Genomic DNA, 22,392 nt, shown 5'->3' with positions numbered 1-22,392 from the left:
AAACAAGTGTGTGCCGTCAAATTTATTTTTTGAAATAATTATTTTCAGTTCAAAATAAAGTTTGAATTTGAATTTTATATTATTTTTTTAATTAAATTAACTTCGTGTTGATGCTTTGTTCGTATGTGTTTTAATTTTCTGAGGCTTGAACTTGAAGTCTGTTTAAAATAAAAAAAAATTGTGACATCATATTTATTTGAAGTAAATATTTTGAGTGGGAAAAAAATTTAAATATGAAGTTTGTAGTATTTTTTTAATTAGATTAGATTGGTATTGATGTTTTGTTTGTGTGTGTTAAAAATTTATGAGCCTTGAAGTTAAACTTCAACTGTATTTAAAATCCAAAAATTTTGGGCCATCATATTTATTTCAAGTAACTATGTTGAGTCCGAGAAAAAATTTTAATATGATGTTTGTAGTATTTTTTTTAATTAAATTAGGTTGGTCTTGATGCATTGTTCTTGTGTGTTAAAAATTTCTGAGCGTTCAACTTTAACCGTGTTTAAAATAAAAGAATTTTGTGACATGATATTTATTTGAAGTAACTATTTTGAGTCTGGAAAAAATTTTCAATATGAAGTTTGTAGTATTTTTTTAATTAGATTAGCTCGGCGTTGATGTTTTTTTCGTGTGTCTTTATAATAATAACTTCATTGATGCTTTGTTCGTGGCTTTTTAAATTTCTACTTTTAAGATTCTGTCATCATATTTATTTTAATGTATTCGTAGTATTTTTTGTTTTTTATTGTTAAGATTAATTATTTATAATAATAACTTGGTTGATGATTTATTCTGCCTTTAAAATTACTATGTTGAAATCGTTTAAGTTTTTTGAGTTTTCTATCATGATATTTATTTGAAGTTAATAATTTTTTTAAGAATAAAGTTTTAATGTGAAGTTCCAATAAAGAGGTTTTCTATGATTAGATTTATTTATTTTGAATTCATTTATTATGATTAATTATTTAAAATATTGTTTTTGTAAGTACATCATGAATTCGGTTATAACAGTGTTGTATTTCAATAGAAGGGTATATGAAGAGAATGATGGTGTAATCTTTGAAAGCAGTAAAAAAGCGATTCAGATTAAACGTGCAATTAGTTTTAATGTTTCGAAAAAAAAATTGAAAATAAGGTAAAGTTAGAAAATAATGAAATTGTTTTTGCTATCAGTTGTAGATTTTTAGTTTCAGGAAAATATGTTGCTTTGCAAATTTGTGATGATGAAGATGTTGAAACCATTATCGAAAGTTTTCAACAACAAGATCAAACGTCAGTTCTGGAATTGTACATAGAAAAGGATGTGGTTGGTGGTTCTATGTTTCATGATGTAAATTCTCTTACATCATGTGGAAATAATTTATTTAATAATAAGCCGGAACTGTCAAAAAATATAAGCAACTTACATGGTGATGATGATGATGATTATCTTGTTTCTAACTCATACATTGAAGAGTCTTTAGAGAAAGATGATAGTGTTGACACTTGAATTGTTCACCCAATAGAAGGTATAATTTATTAAATAAAAAGATAGATAAATACATTTATCATTTTATGACATTTGTATTTAATGGTAAATAAGTATGATTGTCATCTTGTATTGTTGGAAACAAAAATTTAAACGATAATAATGTATACTATACAAATAAATTAATAACGTATCATATATTTGATTAATAACTTAAAATTACTAAACTAACTAATATTAACATACTAACTAAAACTAACATACCATATATAACACAAATAATACTATACAAATATAAAAAACCTAAACCAAATAATAATAATTTACCAACTAAAATTAACATAACATATATATAAGTTAAATAATAACATATAAATTTAAAAAACCTTTTTTTATATAAATTTTAACAATTTATATATAACTCTTATTTAACAATTTATATATAAACTTTACTCTTATTTAATTGTTTAAAATTCTAGCGTGTTAACATTTCCGTCTTTTTCCCCACATATCCCGTCTTTAATTTTTTAAATCAAAATTTCAACTTTCTTGCCTATACTCTCAAAATAATATTTTTAAACTGTTCTTTAAATTTACCCTTCTTTCTCTAAGCTATTTATATTTTTACTTATTTAAGCTAATTACATATTTCTCTCTAAAAAACATAAACAAAATAATATTACGAAATCAAATAAAACTAACGTAACCTATATATAATGCAAATAATAACATATCAATTAAAATTAATATATATATATATATATATATATATATATATATATATATATATATATATATATATATATATATATAACACAAACAATATATATATTTTAAGATACTATGGGTAAAATTTTAAACTATCGGCTAAGTAGCATATATATATATAACTAATAATATCATACTAATTTAAAAAATCTAAACAAAATAATATTAACAAATCATATAAAACTAACCTAGCATATATATAACACAAATAATAATATATAAGTTAAAAAATCTAACCTAAATAATATTAACTTATCAACTAAAATTAACTTAATATATATGTGAAGATATGAGTTAAAAACACTTACCAGGAAGACGAACTATGCACGAGCAAGAGGGAGCACAAGGAGGAGGAAAGCTTTTTTCACTAACACAAACCAAACATACACTCAAAATATTATTTGAGCTGCTACCTGAAGGAGAGATAATCCATTTATAGGGAAAACACGCAAAATATTTTTGAAAGGTTCTCGCCAATGCAACAGGCGAGACCTGTTGTGCATGCTGACCACCTGCAAAAGTCGTTGCTCCCGTTGCATGCTGCTCTGATGCTCTGCCCTAGCCTGCACCCTACTCATTGCGCTCTGCCCATCTGCACCAGTGCATGGCTATGTCGCCACTGCGTCTGGTGAGACTGGGACCAACTCGCCAGTTTGATTGGCGAGACCAGCTGGCACGAAATCGCCACTGGTGCTGGCGAGTCTACTGCCACGTGGACCATCCGTGGAGGACTCGTCATTCCTGCTGGCGGCATGCATTCACCCTACCTAAAAAACAGCATCATCCTGAAAATACTTTCAAAACAGCACCATTATGAAAATTTGTTTGTAAAACAACCCCTATTAGGACAATTTGTCGCTAGGGTAAAGGTGGATACTAGTAAAGGTATTCTGATCCTCCAAGTCAATAAAAATCCTACACAAAGAATATGTGACATATATTTTGATCCTTTCATCTACAAATGACTTAGTGTTATTAAATTCGACTCGATTCGACCAATTTGATCCATTGAACCGGAAATCGGATCTTTTGTTGAGCCGATTCGAAGGCTAAATCGTTTATGCTTTTAACTTGTTGATATGTCACCAAATTGGGAGTTGAAACTAGAATAAGCCGGTATTATTGGCTCAGACCAGACCGCGAACTCACCTGCTCAAGACCTTTTTCCATAACGTTTTTCATTCTTGTTTGTGGGTTGATTTTCATGCTTCCCAAAATCTTTTACCTATTGCTGCAAGCCTGAAACACCTCTTTCGTTTCAGTTTGTTGTTCAGTCACGTTTCAATTCCACTTTTGTTACACAACTCATTTAAAAAGCAAACAATTAATAATGACTCAAAATTAGCATATGTCACTTTCTAACATGCATCCTCCAATATGTTAAGTAATTAATTACTACTAAGTTAACTTTTACATTTGTTAGACATAATACAAAATAAATATATCTTATTTAAATAGATTATAAATCATTTTAATATGGATCGAAACATGCAACTCAATTAGTAATTTACTGGATTGATCCTTAACTCCTGAATCGATGATCGATTTGTGTCTGATAACTATACAAATGACATTATAGATATAGATAGGTGTTTGGTTGAAATATTTAGCACAAAGTCCATGGTCCTTTACGGTATGTTGCTTTAGTGTGTATATAAATAACTTTGGTATCAAAATTGACTTTGGTAAATTTGCATAAATATATGTGGGCTTAACAAGAATTCCAAGTATATTGAGCTTATCAAACTCAGTTCGTAACATACCCCAACCTAAATACTTGACTGTTGTTTGAACTTAATTTTAGGAACAAGACATTCCTATTTATACCTCTTTTCTACTTTTTCACATTCACACCCAAATTCCGAACCTTTTGAAATACCCTAATTATCCCCTGCTTACACCCTCCCCCTCCTCCCCTCCCTGCACCCTACCCCTCATCCGTTGCCTTTCCACCCTCTTAGTTTCTCTCTATTTTCTCTATCTTTTATTCTCTTCAAAGCCGTTTCAGGACATCTCAATCTTTCCTTTATTTTTTTTGGCTTTTTATACATCTCACGGAAACTAGTTTTAAATTTACAAAAGCTAATTTTCGTAATGTATAACAAAAATTGCATACAAAAGGTAATTTCCCTAAAAGAGTGTGGTGTGGGGGTGTGGCTATGATTGGATAGAGACAACCATGCACCCATCATTCCAAATTTCCAATCAATGCACAACTTGGTTTCGGTATGAAAGTGGCGTTCTTTGATGGCGCTATAGCTCTTGCACTTGAACTTGCATGAGGTCAATGAAGTCATCTTTGAGATAAACTTGGTAGAGAGATATGGTTTGAGTTTGACGTTTCCTTTCTTAATTAGAGGTTGGGGCAGTTAAGGTGTTGCTACTTAGCCGCCACCGGGGTAGAGTACTTCTTATGGTGACCTCGGTTGATTAATTTACAACAACTTGTTAAATGTTACTCTTTCTGTTCCTAAATATAAAATTATTTTAACTTATCTATATTTTTAAGAAAATTAGTTAATATAATTATTAATATTAAATTTATTAATAATTTATATTATTTTTCTAAAATTACTCTTAGTTTATTGAGACTCATAATTTTTCTTTTTTCACTTAATTACTTTTATACCTAATTAATTAATGTGTGTTAGTCTTTTAATTCAATCATTATAATTAAAAATAATAATTTATTTATCTTTTAAATATATACATTTATTGTATAATAATAAAGGATATTTGGATAAAAAAATAATCAATACAAAAGGTAATTTAAAAAGACTCTTATAAAAAATAAGAAATAAAACTAAAATTTTATAATTAAGGATGTAGTTAATATTAATGGATGGTGATAACACGTAGTCCTTTTCATGAATTGTGAGTCCTTGTGTATTTTCTCTACATAGTGCATACGATAAATCCATTTTATAATATACAAAGTGATATAGTTCAATTAGTTAGTCAAGATGCATGAGTTATATATTGTTAACTCTAGTATTTTTACCTATTTGTCTTGTTTGTTTGTCAATCAAAAGAGATGTTGATTTTGACATGATATATTGATACTACGTGACACTTATATATATTGTTAACATGATAATTATAAGAAAAAAAATCAGATGAAGCAAAAAATAAAAGATGTTTTACTAAGAATTACTCATAGCCCTTTATATATAGACAAAACAATAAACAACTAAGACACATGTTTTGTTTAGTTAATTACATCATCATTATTTTTTTGTATTATTAGTTAAGAATTATTAATTTTTTAAAATTATCAAAATTTATAAACTAAAAATATTTAATATATGTCTTTTTAATTTTAGGTGAATAATTAGAGTAAAAATAATTTGTATATTAAAATTAATTTACAAATTTTTTATGTAATTTACATATTAATTTATGAAATTTAATTATAAATTGGTAAAATAAAATTAAAAATATATAAATCATTCAAAATAAAAAATATATAAAATAATATAAAATAAAATTAAAAAGATTTATATATTTAATATTTTTAATTACAGGTTTTGATAATTTTTAAAAAATTAAGAACTTTTAACTAATGATGCATAGAAAATAATAATAGTATAATTAACTAAACAAAATAAGTGTATTAGTGATTTATTATCTTGTTTGTAAATAAAGAATCATAAGTTCAATTCCTAATAAAACACTTTTTATTTTTCACTCCATTTAATCTTTTTTTACATAAGCGTTATATCAAGATTATTTGTTCTAAAAAAATAAAGGGACTAAATGTCTTGATTTAGAAATAAAAAAAAATCAAATTTACGGATTTAAAATTATAAGGGGACCAAAATTAAACTTTAGTCTAAAAAAATATCATATAGGTACCTCCTTCAACTTAGTCACATACTATATATTGATAACTCAGATTTTAAATGCGTATTTTAATAAAATATGACTTGTCTAATTTTCATCTAATAAGTTACTAATTACGTGAATGCGTGAAAAATCAACTACTACAGGAAATCAGAACTGGAAAATAAGCTAGTTCTTGCAAGCTGACTTTTAAGTAGTGCCATTGCCAATCCTCTAATGGCCCAAGGTTATTGAAATTTAATACTTGGCATGCATGAGATAGATCAGCCGTTGAGAAAAACAATAAATTTTGGAATAAGCTTAAATATGTTTTTATATATGATATATATCTCATTTTTACATTTAATTCTTGATAAAAAATTTCTTCAAATCAGCTCCTTAATATTTAAATTTTTTTGTTTTAGATACTTATTGTCAATTAAATGATGACGTCTTCATTAAATCATGTTATCAATTATTTAACGGACACATTATTACGACGATCATAGAAATGTAAAATAAAACTTTTCATCAAATATATTCGAAAGAAAATTTTATGAGAAATATGTAAAAGTCAAGTATATATTAAAAATAAAAAACATAGTTAAACCTTTAAAATATAAGTCAATTAGGCAACATATTGAAGTCAAAGAAGCTCAAACTTGATTTCTACCTTTACCACGACTCATATAGTAATAACAACACGGTTTTGTTTATCATATACCCTGCTCTCGAATCTTCCCGTGCCCAAAATTTTGTTATAATGATGATGATTGATGAATGACGGTGATTTGGAAATCAAGAAAACAATGTGATATTTGAGGAGGATCTTTCATGTAAAACCCTCAATGATAATTTATGGGCTTGTCTAGCTTACGTTGCTTGATATATTCCATAACAATTGTATACTCAGCTCAAATTTTTCCTACTTGGAATTTTCAAAAACACACTGATTAAATTGATACTAAAATTTCAATTCAAGTTAGGCCAATTTGAATAATATTGGTAGTTGTTGATAGTTGCATTGCCGTAAGGAGTATCTAGTTATATGATAGATTGATTATCTAGGATTCAAATCACGCGTCCCTATTAGGCTATTACCTGTCTCTCTCTCCGTCACTTTAATTGAAAAGGGCCATGTATGTAAGCAAGAAAAAGTAAACAATTGTGAAAGAGAAAGTCAGTGTCACAACAAGAGAAAGAAATTTTCTTACTGGTGTTAATTTTCAATTTAGGGACAGAAGAAAGGGTAGAGGTAAAAAGGGTAGGTGATTAATTTGATTGCTGTTGACACTTTAATAAGATATAAGCAAGGGCTATTAGTTTTTAGAATTGTCTTATAGAGACAATTTCGTTGAGATTAATATTATAGTGTCCTTATGGAATCAACTCAGGCAATTTTTCAGCATCATCTTCTTCAATTATTGAACCAATTTCTCCAATGCCCCTGCTACTTCCCACATTCTTCCAGCTGCTTCCAAATGAGATCTCACCGTCATAGGTTCCTCTGGTGATGATCTTGGGATTCTCTTCCTGAGTAGTTTTGATTATTTCTGAAGTGGAGTTACTTGATATCTCTTGTTCATTGGTTGGTGCAATGCTCTTTTCCTCCTCTCCACTTATCATGTGAGAAGGAGGGCTTGTGAGCACTACATTATCTGAGGTGTGCACAATATCCACTGATCCTCTTACTGAATTGTCACATTCTTTGGAATGCAAAGTATCTGAGTGTTTGCTTGAAGTTGAGTTGTTTTTGGACACAGATTGTTTAGCTCTTTTGTGCCAATTTTTTAGGTCCCTAGAAACCCTCTCAGTGAAAATTTCTCTCCTCATGCTAGAACCCATCTGTGACATAATGATCATGTAATGTAAGTTGTTATAACTTATAATCATTGATTTAAATGAACTATATGTTTTTAAGAAGTTTGATTAAAATACATTTACATTGTAAAAGCTTTTTGTATTGTTATTCAATCATGAATTGTCATATAATTAAAAATTATTGAATTTTGTAATAATTTACTTTAAAAGGTATATATAAGGTGATTTATAGTCAACACTGATAAAAATTGTTAAGCTTAGTGTATCAAAATTAGACTCTGTTAAGAATTAGCATTAATTGCAAGCCAATTTGATATAATCACTGTCAAATTGAAGGCAAATTTGATAAAATCCTTGTTGCCATTGACACAAAAAGGCAAAATCGAATCTATCAAATAAATGAAATGAGCATCTAAATGATTTGATGTATATGTACCTGAGTAACAAGTGCATAAAGGGGCAATGTCACATAGCCACAAAAGAGCTGCACAGCTACACCCATGACAATCCTTATGCCAATGTCCTCTCTTTTTCGATTGAAGCAAGACCTTGGACCAAATTCATACTGTTGTTTGTGAGTAAAGTCAGCATAATAAATAAACATCTCTGGAGTACTCATTACTTACCCAAGTCCAGGTGAAGAATGCAAGTTGAAAGGAGTTCTGCAAAAAATCACAACAGGTCTTGTAATTAGGATGTTATGCATAAGCACGTTCATTTTCTTTAAAATTAATTACCTTACACTCTTAAAATCTGTGTCATTGTATATCTCAATAGAATGCATCAATTAGGAAAGGTGTAGCGTGGTTTAAATTTCTGAGATATAAAAGTTTCTACATCAGATTTTACTTGTAGAGTTTTTACATTACATTCTACTTTCCTTAACAGATTTTGCACTTTTTACATATTCAGTGGCTAAATAAGAATTTTCGTTATTTCAGAGAGTAAATTGTCACCAGTTTAAACATTTAGGGACCAAAATGGTTATTCATCCATTGTTATTACTTTAAACTGTTGGAAGATGCTTGCTTATGGTGAATGGTTTTAACACTTCTATGTGATGTATGTATGTGACAATATCTACCTGGATAAGGATGAACTTGAGTAAATGGAGAAGCCATTCAGGTCTATGAAACCAGAAATGGGCATCACTAGGTGTTACAAGTAGACTTCCTTTGATCACTGACTTTTCCTTGCAACTATCCACACACATCTTTGTTATTATTACTTGTAGTTTTGTCCCAGCAAGTAAAGCAACCTTCAATACAGAATATGAAAGCATACAAATGTCACAAAAAAGGGTAGAAAAAACATATTGAAGAAAAATAACATTAGTACAATCAATTTAACGTAATGGAAAAAATTATGTGAAATAGTATAAACTGTACCACAAGTGGAATAAATGGAAGCCAATAGTAATTATAGAACTCTGAAAACAAAATGAAACCATTGTTAAGTACTAATGCTTTTGTTGCAAAAAATGTTTTCATGCCATGAAAGTATATTGATAGGTATAGTAAAGACAAGACTATTGACAACTTGATACAACATTGCATACCGTGCGCGCTAAAAAATATGAAAAGTATGGAGAAAATCCAGATCCAAATCCTGCAAGAGCATCAAAAGCCTGGGGTTCATGATTTTTCGGCCTTGAAATTTAATAATTGTAACTATAAGAATTTGCTTTATAAAATATTGAGGTAAACCGGTTATCCACATGACTAGGAACCCTGTTTTTGATCTGACCATAAGGAGTACCAGTACCTGATTCCCATAACTTTCTCAAAATCTTCATCATAAGTGCGGGAAAGAAATTTCTTGAAGTTGAAATTGCTTCCTAAAGAAATATTAGCCTGCAATTTCAGGAAAGAAAAGCTTTGTTTGGTGTCACAATGGAGTGAGTATGTTTGACAACTTACTTTATTGGAATGAGGCTCAGTCCAAAAAAGCCAAAACCTATAAAGAATAAATTTGGTCTAAATTCTTGATGCTCAAGCTCAATGAGTACCATCAATTCCTACTAAGGGAGTTGGTATAGAATTATAGATGATTCACTTACTGCAATGAAACCATTTCGTAGAGTGAAGTAATCATCTTTTGATACTGATCCGTAGAACTGCCGAATAAAGCAAACCTAGGTAGTACACAATATGAATTTAATTAGTATAGGTAAATAATTGGGTGATTTTCTAGCAGTTTTTATCATCAGAATTGAAACACTGGTATCTTTCAAGAATTCTCTAACTTCTATCATTATAAAATCAAATGAAAAGAAAGATAATAGATAAAAAAGTAAACTAAGAATATTTATTCAACTTAAGTTTAAACTAACTAGCTAATAAACAATTGTAAATATTTTGAATAGTGAATTATCATGCATTTTTGTTTTGGTTCAAATGAATCATCATGTATAATACTTATAAGTCAAACTACTTGCCTTGATGTTTATAAAGATAAAATCAATGATTTGTTTTGAATTTAATTGGAATAAATTGTAAATATTTGTTATCTTGTAATCCAATCATGAATTACCGAATTATTAAATTATTAGCTTTTGTAATAACTACCTCAAAGCCATATGGCTGGTGATTTCTAAATAATTGCAGTGTTAAAACTAAAAGTGTTTACTGCGGCACAGTGTATCAAAACTAAACTATTAGTGGTTAGTAAATTGTCTTTTCGAGTTCAAAATTTTCATTCACATTCACTTACCATCCAAAGCAAAGGAGAATGATAGCTCCAGAATTTCAAATGACGCTTCCCAATCAATGTTTGACCTGTATACTGGAACCTTCTTGGATCTGTAAAAGGAAAGTCGTTTACATTGGAATAAAACTGAGTAATTGTAAGTGTCAAGGTTGATTTTTATTACAAAATCTCAATACAGTCTCTCTACTATGACAAATAAATCAAGAAATTAAGTTACCATTAGCTATCTGATATTCAAGTGTTTGGGTCTCATCCTCCCATCTCTTCCATCTTCTCATCTGTTACAAAATATTGTAATGTCAATCGTGCATCAACTGAATAAATGGTCCCAGACCTTGCATGTATCTTGTGAGCTTAGTTTGGACATTTAACTAACATGGTATTTCAATACTTTGTCAATTTTAGCTCTTCGATTTTATTTTTATGCCATATATATGTTGTTCACATGATTTTATTCTTAGCCTACTACAATTTGCAAACACGTGATGATACAATACTGATGGAGCCTTAGCGACAAAACGATTACTTTGCACTGATTAATTAATTATGCTACTTATTTATAAATTCAATAAGAGTAATTTTTTATTTTTGTCCACATCACATGTATTTTCTATTGAATATAATTTTGTTTAAATCGAATATGATGAATATAAACGACAAAACTCTATATAAATCTATGACTCAAACATAAGAACTCTAATTGAGTTTGGATCAGAGTGGTTCCAACATTACATTGTTTAGTTTTTAAATTACATTGACTGTTCTTCATCTTTCAATTAGAAAAGGAAACATGTTTCACACAATCAAATGTGGGTGAAACACACTTTTGAAATAATCAAAAGTGAAAACAAAGTAAAATTAAGGTGTCATTTTTTTAATAAAAAGTGAAAACAAAATGTTACGAAAACGTTTTTAAAACCAAACAACTTCCCAAGTGTCGTGCTGGTTAATCAATTTAAATTGTGGCACATTTGGATAGAAATTAAAGTTGCATTGTATCTTATATAATGCAGAATGAGGAGATCAAATGTTTTCTTGGGCTTGATTATAGGAAAATTATATTGTTTTAAGAGAAATCTCCGTATAGAATGATTATTATTTTTCAAATATTCTAATTTAAACAAGCAGTCAAACCTCCATTTGCCTTGGAAGGATTTAGTCGAAATATTAGGTAAAATGAGATGGGAATAACTATACGACTATACGTAAGATTATATTTGATTCCTGGTTCCATATTTTATTAGAAAAACAATCAATTTTGACTTTCTATAATGTGTGCACTCTGATCAATTTAAAATGTGGCACATTACCAAGGTCGGTCAGAATACACCGACTAATTAAAGAAATAGGAGAATGATAATTAACAACAGGTATTTTTTTTTTCTCTATTTTTTAAAGCATAACAATAGGTGGTTAGAACGAATAAACAGTTTTGTTGTGTATACATACCATTTTTTAAATCACCAGAATATATATGGATATATCATTTAATTTCGGATCATAATGATTAATATTGGTTCACCGTGGAATAGTCAATTTTTTTTCTTAGATATAATCACAAAGAATACTAATTATATTCTTTTCATTATAATGTTGAAAATGATATACCTCATATTCAAACTTTCTACTATAGAAAAACCCGTGTATGGTTCTCAGGTTACGTGTAATCAAAACTGTTATGTGTAGACAAATTCTTTTCTCTAATTTCTACATAATTGAAAATAATGAGCATACCTTTGCCTTTCCAAGGCACATTGTCAATGTGCAGAACAAAATGTGAAACACGGCCAAAAAGGAGATGAAAATGTTTAGCTGCAGGATTCCATCACTTGAAATTAAACTAACCATGCCCTGCATTCATCAGCATAAAAAATTAATGATGCATATGTCTGTTTTTCAATAGAACTTCTGTTATTGTGTATACGCAAAAGGAGAAGAAAAAAGGAACAAATTTTTTATTTAACTTGGTTTTCTAGCTGTGCATATTCTTTAACTTGGTAAAACTGAGACATTAGAAATAAACACAACATGGAATATTGAAATAGTAGACTTGAAAATTTTTAAATTTTAAAGTAACCCTTCACGTGTATGGAAAAGTAAGAAATTTCAACAATTAATTAAACATTAAATATAGTAAATAAATATCTCCTACAAAAATATTGTGTACGTATATTATTATTAAAATTTATCATCGATATCATTTTATTATCTTTTGTGATGGTTTACTTTGTTTTTTCTTAAGTAAATTACTAATTTTAGAAATACTAATTAAATATCTTATTTTTGGTAAATTAAAGTAGGATATTTTGGACCGAGAATAAAAAAATAATTCTTTGAGGTATAAATACTCGTTTAAAGGATTGGTCTTTTTCAATAAATGATCTTTCTTGCACCTGAGGATTGAATCTCTAATCACAATGTTTAAGAGATATAATTATCTCTTAATCATACCATATTATCTCAATTATCTTTATATTTCTCTCTTATTTGTATGAATTATTACTGTACATGTTTATTGAATGAACATAAAATAATATTTCCTTCAAAACTTTTCTGCAGTTTTTTATTTATTTATCTATGTACTTTAAGACGGTGTCAGCATGATAAGATTAATTATTATTAAATCAATCTTACCTTTGCTTCACAATAGTTGACTTCAATGGCGGATTCATTGGTAGCAGGTGCTACGTCCAATCCTGAGGTTGAAGTACGAGTAGCAGATCCTGTGAAGTCCACAACATCTTTACATGGGAGAAAAGAATTTGCCACTCCCTTGCTGATGCAGATTTTGGATATTGGCACTTCCGATATTGTGAGAATAAAGGACATGAAACCGAATTTCATCATTTCTATTATTCAATCCGAAAAACACAACAAATACCAAAATTAAGCTTTTCATCGATCAAAACAAGTTTGTTTCACATTAAAACTATTAAAGGAAACGTTCCTCATATCATTGAAGAAAGTAATATGCAAGTAGCAAATAAAAAATAATTATAAGTACATTAATTCCAGATGTTTACCAACCTGTTTTGGTTTTAGTCAAAGCCTTCCCTAGGGATTTTTCTTTCCTTTTCCTGAAAATCTGGAGTATATATATATATATATATATATATATATATATATATATATATATATATATATTCAAAACCAAAACTATAGGTCAGAATGAAATTTTGAATCAATTCTAAATAATCTACTCAATAGAAACCAAAATAAAAAATTGTTACCCTTTAGGCACATATCACTCTATAATTTCTAACCCTATTACACTTGCTATAATTTCCTTGGATTCATTTCATACATGTACTGGTCTAATTAACCGTATATTTATTACCTCAGCCAATTTGTGGAGACCTCCCTCAATGATCAAAGATATCATAAGAAAGAAGAAGCAAAAGACTGAGACAGCCCATGTTGGTGTTTCTTCAAGGGATCTTTCTTTTCCTATGTCCATAATAAGAGAACTCGCCTTTAATCTTCGTTAATTTCCTTAGTTTAATTTCTGCCAAAAATATACATATTCTCTCCTTTGAGAAAAGAAAAGAGAACACCTCCTGTTATGTTAAGTATGCATACATATCCATGATAATATATGATACTATATGATTAAGTGAGGGCAAAATTAAGGAGGAGGATATGCTAAAGAGCTGTGCCAAGCTCAAGTGGGTGAGGCTAGGTAACACCAACATGCTGTTGTGATCTTTATATAGAGATATGTGTGGTAGTCACATACATGAGGGAATTGAAGTGATTTGCCATTAAAGTAATAACACGAAAGAAAAATAAATAAACTAGTCCTACAAGAAACATATAGTTGTCTGTTTGTTGAATCCTAAAACTCCGTACACCGTACAATATGCTGAATTTGGCTTGTTTCTAACATGTCAGAACTGTCAAATGACCAACTTGATGTGTTAACTTTGGCAAAGTGTCGGCCGTGTAGTGCCAAATTAAAGGCACAAAATACATTGACTAATGACTAATTATCTACGATTATTGGAGTACTAATCAATTAAGAGTTTAAAGAGAGACAAGTATGTAAGTATTATGGTGTATATATAATGCAGAAGTTGGTGAGGTTATCAGATTAATTTTTTTATCTTTTAGCCTAACTTTAGTTTTTACTAACAATTTTGGATTACAAACTTATGTAAGATCTATAAGATTGAATTAACATCTTTATGGGGTGGATGTTTATCGTGGTAGTATCAGAATTTAATTAAGTAAATTGCATGAGAATTTAGTCAACAAGGAAAAAGTGCAAGAAATGAGAAAGGCGTTAAACACATAATCAAACATATTCATAAATAAATGTTAATTGTTGGAACACAAGATAGTTTAGTTATTGGAGTTTAATGAATATGAAATGTTAGTGTAAAATTAACACTATATATTAACAAACTAGAAATTATGTTTACTAATATAACTTTTAAGATATTTATTATTAAAGTTAATAAACTTATCATATAAATATAATAGTTTATAATTAGATAACAATACAAAATTACTTTATATTATTTATACACATCTTATTTTCTCTAATTATTGTTGGGTAATAATATAAAAAATTTATATAGACATTTTTTAAAAAGTATATACAATCTTTAATTAGTACAGTACGCTCTAAGTAAATTCTAACAAATACTCCCTAAAGGCTATCTTTTAAGACTTTGACATGTTCCAAATAGCCTTTTACATGCAAATAATAACTTTCAATAACCATAAAAAAATCCTTATTTCAAACGAAAATTCAAGATTATATTGGCTAAGTCTCGAGGTTCTTTAATTGATTTCATGAAAGACTTTCTTCAACTAATTAACCTTGAATTAGTAGCAGGTCAATCACAACACTTTAATGTTCATGACTTTTGAATGAACGATTCTCCTGATGTTTCACTCGAATTCATGAACCAATCTTCAGCCTCCTTTGTGACGGCTGAGGTACACTTCGAACATGTTTATTATAATCAACCAACACCTAGAAAGAGAAATTAAGAAGGCATTAAACGCTTCATGCGCACAGAAATGATTCAATTGAGTTACTATATCTCATTGACGCTTCTTAATGATTCACATCACGTTTTAGTTTCTTTCAAACGTCGATGATGGTTGATAAAAAGAAAGGGTCACAGTTTATTTGAATGAAAATACTTTTACCCTTTCTTTCAATTCTTTCTTTATTATGAGATCGAGGCCAGGAACAAAAATATAGAAGAGAAAAATTAGATTGAAAATATTTTAGGATATTTAGTTAATTCATTTTCTATTTTTATTTTCAGAGGGAAAAAAAAGTTCATGTAATGAGGTTTTATACCGCCTCTAATTACAAATTTATTATTTTTTTATAATAATTATTTTAAAAGTATTTATTTTGATTTTTGACCTAATTTCTTACATCTCCTCAACTTCACTCCATGCTAGATCGATCTGTCTATAATCAATGAGGAAACTATTTCAACTTCCAGTATTCATAGACTCAGGTCTTCGATCTTCTTTCTTCCATATATTTTTCATCTTTCTCTTTATTTTTGTGTTGAAATCAATGGTGCAACGGAATTGAAGCACCCCAGAACTCACTCACCACCATGAAAGCACCCTGCAATCAAACGCACTGAATAAAATATGTGTTGCTTTCACTCAAACAGTGAATGATTTGTTAAAAGATATTATTTGACAATAATTACTCCTTGCATGCTGTTTTTGCTCTAACAGTGGTTCCATTTTTTTGTTAAGAAATTGTTATAGTAAAAAATATTTTTTATCATTCAAATTCTATTTTTTTATAAATTTAATTTATTAAAAAAGAATAAAAATCACATGAATTTCAATATTTTCTTTTAAATGCGATAACTAAAAATGCACGCAACACTAATAAGTTCACAATAATTAACCTTAACTACTTCTTTTAAGTTAAATTGAGGAATATATATATATATATATATATATATATATATATATATATATATATATATATATATATATATATATATATATATTCCTTTCAAAAACGTAGAAACGATGCTTGCAGTATCATATTCAAATTAAGATGAAAAGAAAATCCAATACATAGATACTTGATTTGACCAAAACATAGCTGTATGACATGAACTTAATTTAATTCCCGTAATCACAGCAGTTGGTGCCAAAAAGTCAATAGGATGGTGGCTATACCACGTTTGATCGTCGAGGTTGTGCTTATCATTTTTCCATCTTGATTATGATATGTACGTATCGCTACAAATATTCTTTCGTATGCAAGGGAACAGCGTCCTAATGGTGAATGGTCCATGTGATTTTTTTCGTGTTAATTAATTAAAAATATAAAAAGTATATGTTTGCCAGAATATTTTCAGAATATTGTCTATATTTAAATGAACACTTAGCTATCGTATAGAATTCCCATTTTGGTGGGTGATTTCTTTTTTCCTCCTAGAATTTGCTGTAGACTCACGGTAGGAATTTGAAATAAAATACGTATTTAGATAAACAATTTTTCTAGATAAAGACTTTGCATTCTTTATGTATATTTTTTCCTTTTATACACCATCTCCACATGTAACTATTTAACTCCAAACCAAAAGTGTGATATGAGATCCAAAAGTGCAGTAGATTATTATTATTATTATTATCTGAAGATTTAAACTGCAGCAAATAATTCTCTAATATAACTTGACAGTTCTATGTTGATGTCTGCAAACTGGGGAAGTCAAATTATGTGATATATATATATATATATATATATATATATATATATATATAAAATTCCACAAAAGAAAGTGATAACAATTTGCAAGTTGATATTTGTTTTGTTTGTGATTAAGTATCCCGTTTGTTTAAATTTGAATAGATCTATTGACCAAAAAATATTGAACATATCTAATTTTACATGAATTAGTTTGTATTTAAAAATAATATTTTCAAAATTAATTTTAAAAAATGTTTTAATGTCATTAAGATTAATTTTTTTCATACTTTACACAAAGTTTAATTTTGAAAAAAAAAGGATTGAGAGTGATTTCTAAATTTTAATTAGTAACTCAATCACCATAGGAAAATAAAGAGAAAAAAGAATAATATTATATAAATCAATATTTCTAGTTGTCCATATCTTTCATTATCTGTTATGAATAATCTATTTATAGTTGTTTATATCTTTCGTTATTTTTTATGGTCATTTCTTATTTTTATTTATCATTTGAAGTGAAAATTTTAATTTTTAATTCTTTTAAAATACACTTATAGTAACTTAATCATACTTTTGTGTGCACACATGTGCGCGTACACACGTGCACACACCCATACGCGCATGACATATGTGGTGTAAGGAAGCACCATGGAGGTACAAGGCAGAGTGATGGACATCTCTCAACATATTTCTTCTCAAATTTCTCTAAGAATATAAGATGACAAACTTATGAAGGGTTTTTTAGCCTTGGGGAAGGGTGTGGGAGATCTTTGTGGCCAATAGAAGAAACTCGGGGGGAAAGATATGGATTTGTGAGGTTCTTAGAGGTGAAAAATGAAAAGTAGTTGGAAAAACAACTAGACAACATATACATTGGAAACATAAAGATGAACATGAATATATTCCAAGGTATCTGAAGAACAATAGACATAACCACATCAAACCTACAGGAGGTTGGAGGTATGGTACAAAAAAAGTGAAATAGAGGAGTGCCTTCAATGTTAGAGACGATAAAACATATGCTCAAGTAGTTGAAATAAAGAGGAATCAGGGGGTTGTAAAGAAAATAATCAGTGGCGAGTAAAAAGTGATATGAGAAAAGACAATGATGGTGCTTAGTCAAGACAAAAGATGAAAGTGGAGGCTACTATTTCAGGATGGCTTCAACATAGCATAGGCAAGGCTAAATAATCCATTATTGTTCAACATAATCCAGGAGACATATATTCTAGAGAAGGAGGGGGAGATGAAGGTGAGATATCTAAGGGAGGAATAGTTCCTGTTAACTAGGTTGGAATAAGAGGTGGTACAAAGGAAAATCCTGGAGAAAATAATATTTTATCGATGTTCCAATCCATTCAAAAGTGGACCTCTGCTTCTGCAATTGGAAATAGATTTGCTTGGGTAAGGTGTTATGGCACCCCTATTCAATATTGAAGTGAAAAGTGGTTTAGAAACATGACTCTGATGATTGGGGGAGTTTGTAGTGCTGGATAGTGATACGGAAAACATCAGCAAACTAGAATATGCTAGGATCCTTATGAGGATTGCATCTCCCCAAGCAATATCAACATGTAAGAGAATCATGATTAATAAAGGAACCCATGAGGTTCAATTCATTGAAGAGTCAGTACAATCATTCCCATGATGCAAGTACTGGTACTCAAAGAACATTGGACCACACTTAAAAGGTTCCTCAGCGGACAATAACAAGGGTCTGGAGATCATGTCATCACACTCAGAGTGTTCCTCTGATGCCACGACATTCTTTGGAGAGGAAGAGGAGGTAGAAAATCAGGTGAAGATGGGTAAATCCGATGATCAGAGAGAGGAAAGGTGTGGAAGCTTGTGATTATCCAACAGACTATGCAATCCAACTAGGTAGGGAAGAGCTGCAGAATATAGTTAGTATGACGGAGATGTGTGAAAGTGGTATTGGCCTAGAGGGTATGGTTTAGAGCAAAAATGCATGGAAGTAGATGGAAAACCAGGAAAGGGTACATGGGGAGGGTGCCAACACCTAATTTTGTTTGGACTATATACTATTTTATAAATAAAAAAAAAAGAAAGGAAAAAAAAGAGAAAAGAGAAGGTTATACTTCACAAATTTCTATTTTTCAGGTTGGAGTACAAAGCCTAATTTAACCAAGATAATGACCCATTAACCCATTAGATTAATGGTCACTATCCATTACTTTTTACATAACCCAATACCTTTGATCCAAACCCACTTTGAACCCAATTCACTCTACATCAGAAAAAATACCTTAGTCTTTGTAGTCCACACAACTACACCCCTTTCCTTTGCACCCTATCAAGGTCCAACATATTTCCTTCATCCCCAAGCCTTCACTCACAAGCAAATTGCCTCATGCACATAGGGAGGCGTTGCACCATCTCTTCAAGAGGCAAAGGCTTTAAAAAGTCAAACTCAAGGTCTGCCTCAGAGGATGATGTCAATAGACCTTGAAGAATGATGACTGACAAAATGGGAAACACAAATTGAAGAAGCAAGATCACAGGTAAAAGTCAGTCATCTCTTCTTTTTGGGCAAACACAATTGTATGAATGAGGTTCTTCTCCTCTTCTATATATTATCATAAGAAAATAGATTAGGAGGGTGTTAGATTGAAAATTATCAATCTATAATTCCTTACTAACTCTCATAACATAGAACCAAGACCTCACACAAGAACTCATAATACAAAGGAAGAAGGGAAACTTACTCGTGGAACTCACACGAGGAAAAACAATCCCAAGGGACTGTGTGTTATTAATTTTTCTAAATCCCTCATATTACAATAGGATACTGCTATTTATACAAGTGAAAGCAATGAGACCCGCTTAAACTCTAACAACCCTTTTTATTTTTAACCCCTTACGGTTATTTTTATAAACTGAGTTTTACAATTTCTCCTCCATCTGAAGGCCTTGCCCCCAAGGCCCTTTCATCCACTGGCCTCATTAATAAAGTGTCCCAATCCACTTGAGGAAACTGTTGCTTCAGCTTGTGCACCTCATGCCATGTAGCTTCTTCTGGTGTGGTATGTTGCCAATGTATTATCACTTATGTAACCGGCCTGTTGCCTCTTTTCTTTATTCTTCTAGCTAAAATGTCAATCGACTTCAACTCCAATTGATAATTGATGTCAAAACTTGGCAGTGCTGTAGAAACTGGACAATCTCCATGATGTTTTTTCAGCAAGGAAATGTGGAATACATTATGTATGCGAGCTTGAGCTGGTAATTCTAGCTTGTATGCCACCTTACCCACTCTCTCTACAATTCTGTAAGGACCATAAAATCGTGCAACTAATTTATGAAACACTGAGTTAGGTATTGATTGTTGTTTAAATGGCTGTAACCTCAAATATACCCAATCTCCCACTACAAATTCTTTGTTTGTCCTATTCTTGTTAGCATACAACTACATTCTCTCCTGTGCTTTCCTGAGATTCTTGTGTAAAATTGTTGCAATTTGCTCTCGAGTCCTAATGGTGTAGTCTACTACTTCAACTGTTGTATCACCTGCCATCAAGGGATTGTTGCTGATTGGTTTGTAACCATATAAAGCTTCAAATGGGGTCATTTCTGTTGCTGAATGAAACTTAGTGTTGTACCAAAATTCAACATAACTTAAGAATTCACTTCACTTAGAGGGCATCTCTCCTGTTGCACACCTGAGATATCCTTCTAATACTTTGTTTAAAGCCTCTAATTGCCCATCAGTTTGTGGATGGAATGCAGTGGACTTTAGCAATTTGACTCCATGCAACTTGAAGAGTTCTGACCAGAATTTACTCATAAAAATGGGGGTCCCTATATGACACTATCTCACTGGGCCATCCATGCAACTTCACTATTGTATCAATGAACACCTGAGCGATCTTAACAGCATTGATTGGATGTCATAATGCTACAAAATGAGCATATTTGGTGTACCTATCAATTACCACCAGGATGATTGTCTTCCCATTAGATTTTGGCAAGCCCACAATAAAATCCATGGCTAAGCACTACCAAGCCTAACTAGGGACAAGAAATGGTTGTAACAAACCAGTTGGCTTAGTCAAAATAGGTTTATTCCTTTGGCAAACTGTACACTTGTGCACCCAATCCTTAACCTCTTACTGCATCCTTTTCCAATAGAAAATTTGCCTCAACCTCTTATATGTATGTGATGCTCCTGAGTGACCACTAAGGATAGAATCATGGAAATAAGCAAGCAACTTGTTTCTCACCTCCTGTTGTTGCCCTACTACTATTCTTCCTTTCCTCTTCAACACCTCTCCTTGCCACTCATACTGCTTATAGGGTTGTTGTAACAGTTGGATCTTATCAATTATTTTTTGTATTTTAGTATCTTCACTGTAAGTGTCATTCACTGTTTGTAGTAAATCTGATCCTATCTGGTAAATTGCAGCAACACTTCCATCTGTATACTTCCCTGACAACACATCTGCAACTATGTTCTCTCTGCCTTTCTTATATTCAATTGGGAATTGCAGCCCCATCAGTTTTTCTAAGCCCCAATTCTGCATCAAGGATGTTGGTGGTTGTTCCAATAGTTGCTTTAAAGCCTTTTGAATTGTCTTGATGATAAAATGATTGCCTAGAAAATAGTGTTGTCACTTCTGCACTGCAAATAAAATAGCATAAAACTCCTTTTCATAAGCAGATAACATCTAATATTTCTTCCCCATTGCCTTGCTTATATACACGATAGGATGACCTATTTGTATCAAAACTGCCCCTATACCTGAACCTGAAGCATCAGTTTCAATTACAAACTGTTCTGCAAAATTAGGTAGAGCTAGCATTGGAGCCCTTGTTAATGCCATCTTTAATGCAGTAAATGCTTCCTCAATTGCTTCATTCCACTGAAATGCTGGTTCCTTCTTAAGAAGTGATGTTAGAGGTTGTGCCAGCTTACCATAATTCATGATAAACCTTCTATAATATCCCAATAGACCCAAAAACCCTTTCAGTTGTTTGATTGTTGCCGGTCTTGGCCACTTCTGGACTACTTTTATCTTGTCTGCATCAGGAGCTACTCCTAACTTGGAAATTACATGGCCCAAGTATTCAACTTGACGTTTAGCGAAGCTACATTTTT

At 30.4% G+C, this 22,392-nt stretch overlaps 1 protein-coding gene across 2 annotated transcripts; it reads right to left on the bottom strand.

The window, feature by feature from the left end:
• Positions 1–7,260: 7,260 nt before the first annotated feature.
• Positions 7,261–14,254, bottom strand: LOC100789563 (MLO-like protein 12). Of its 2 annotated transcripts, none has more exons than XM_003526203.5 (14): positions 13,926–14,254; positions 13,616–13,673; positions 13,223–13,437; positions 12,323–12,439; positions 10,806–10,866; positions 10,592–10,680; positions 9,939–10,013; positions 9,644–9,732; positions 9,438–9,487; positions 9,268–9,308; positions 8,964–9,137; positions 8,506–8,541; positions 8,316–8,444; positions 7,261–7,903 (listed from the first exon to the last, which is right to left on the bottom strand). In XM_003526203.5, exons 1-14 carry the CDS (start codon positions 14,043–14,045, stop codon positions 7,436–7,438), a joined length of 1,722 nt encoding a protein of 573 aa, XP_003526251.1. In that variant the 5' UTR covers positions 14,046–14,254; the 3' UTR covers positions 7,261–7,435. The 2 variants fall into 2 exon arrangements, with proteins under 2 accessions (XP_003526251.1, XP_014632284.1); XM_014776798.3 differs by having other exon boundaries at positions 13,223–13,389.
• Positions 14,255–22,392: the final 8,138 nt, after the last annotated feature.

Source organism: Glycine max, chromosome 6 (genome assembly GCF_000004515.6).
Source record: "Glycine max cultivar Williams 82 chromosome 6, Glycine_max_v4.0, whole genome shotgun sequence".
Taxonomy (NCBI): domain Eukaryota; kingdom Viridiplantae; phylum Streptophyta; class Magnoliopsida; order Fabales; family Fabaceae; genus Glycine; species Glycine max.
This window is presented reverse-complemented; position numbering and strand designations above follow the sequence as displayed.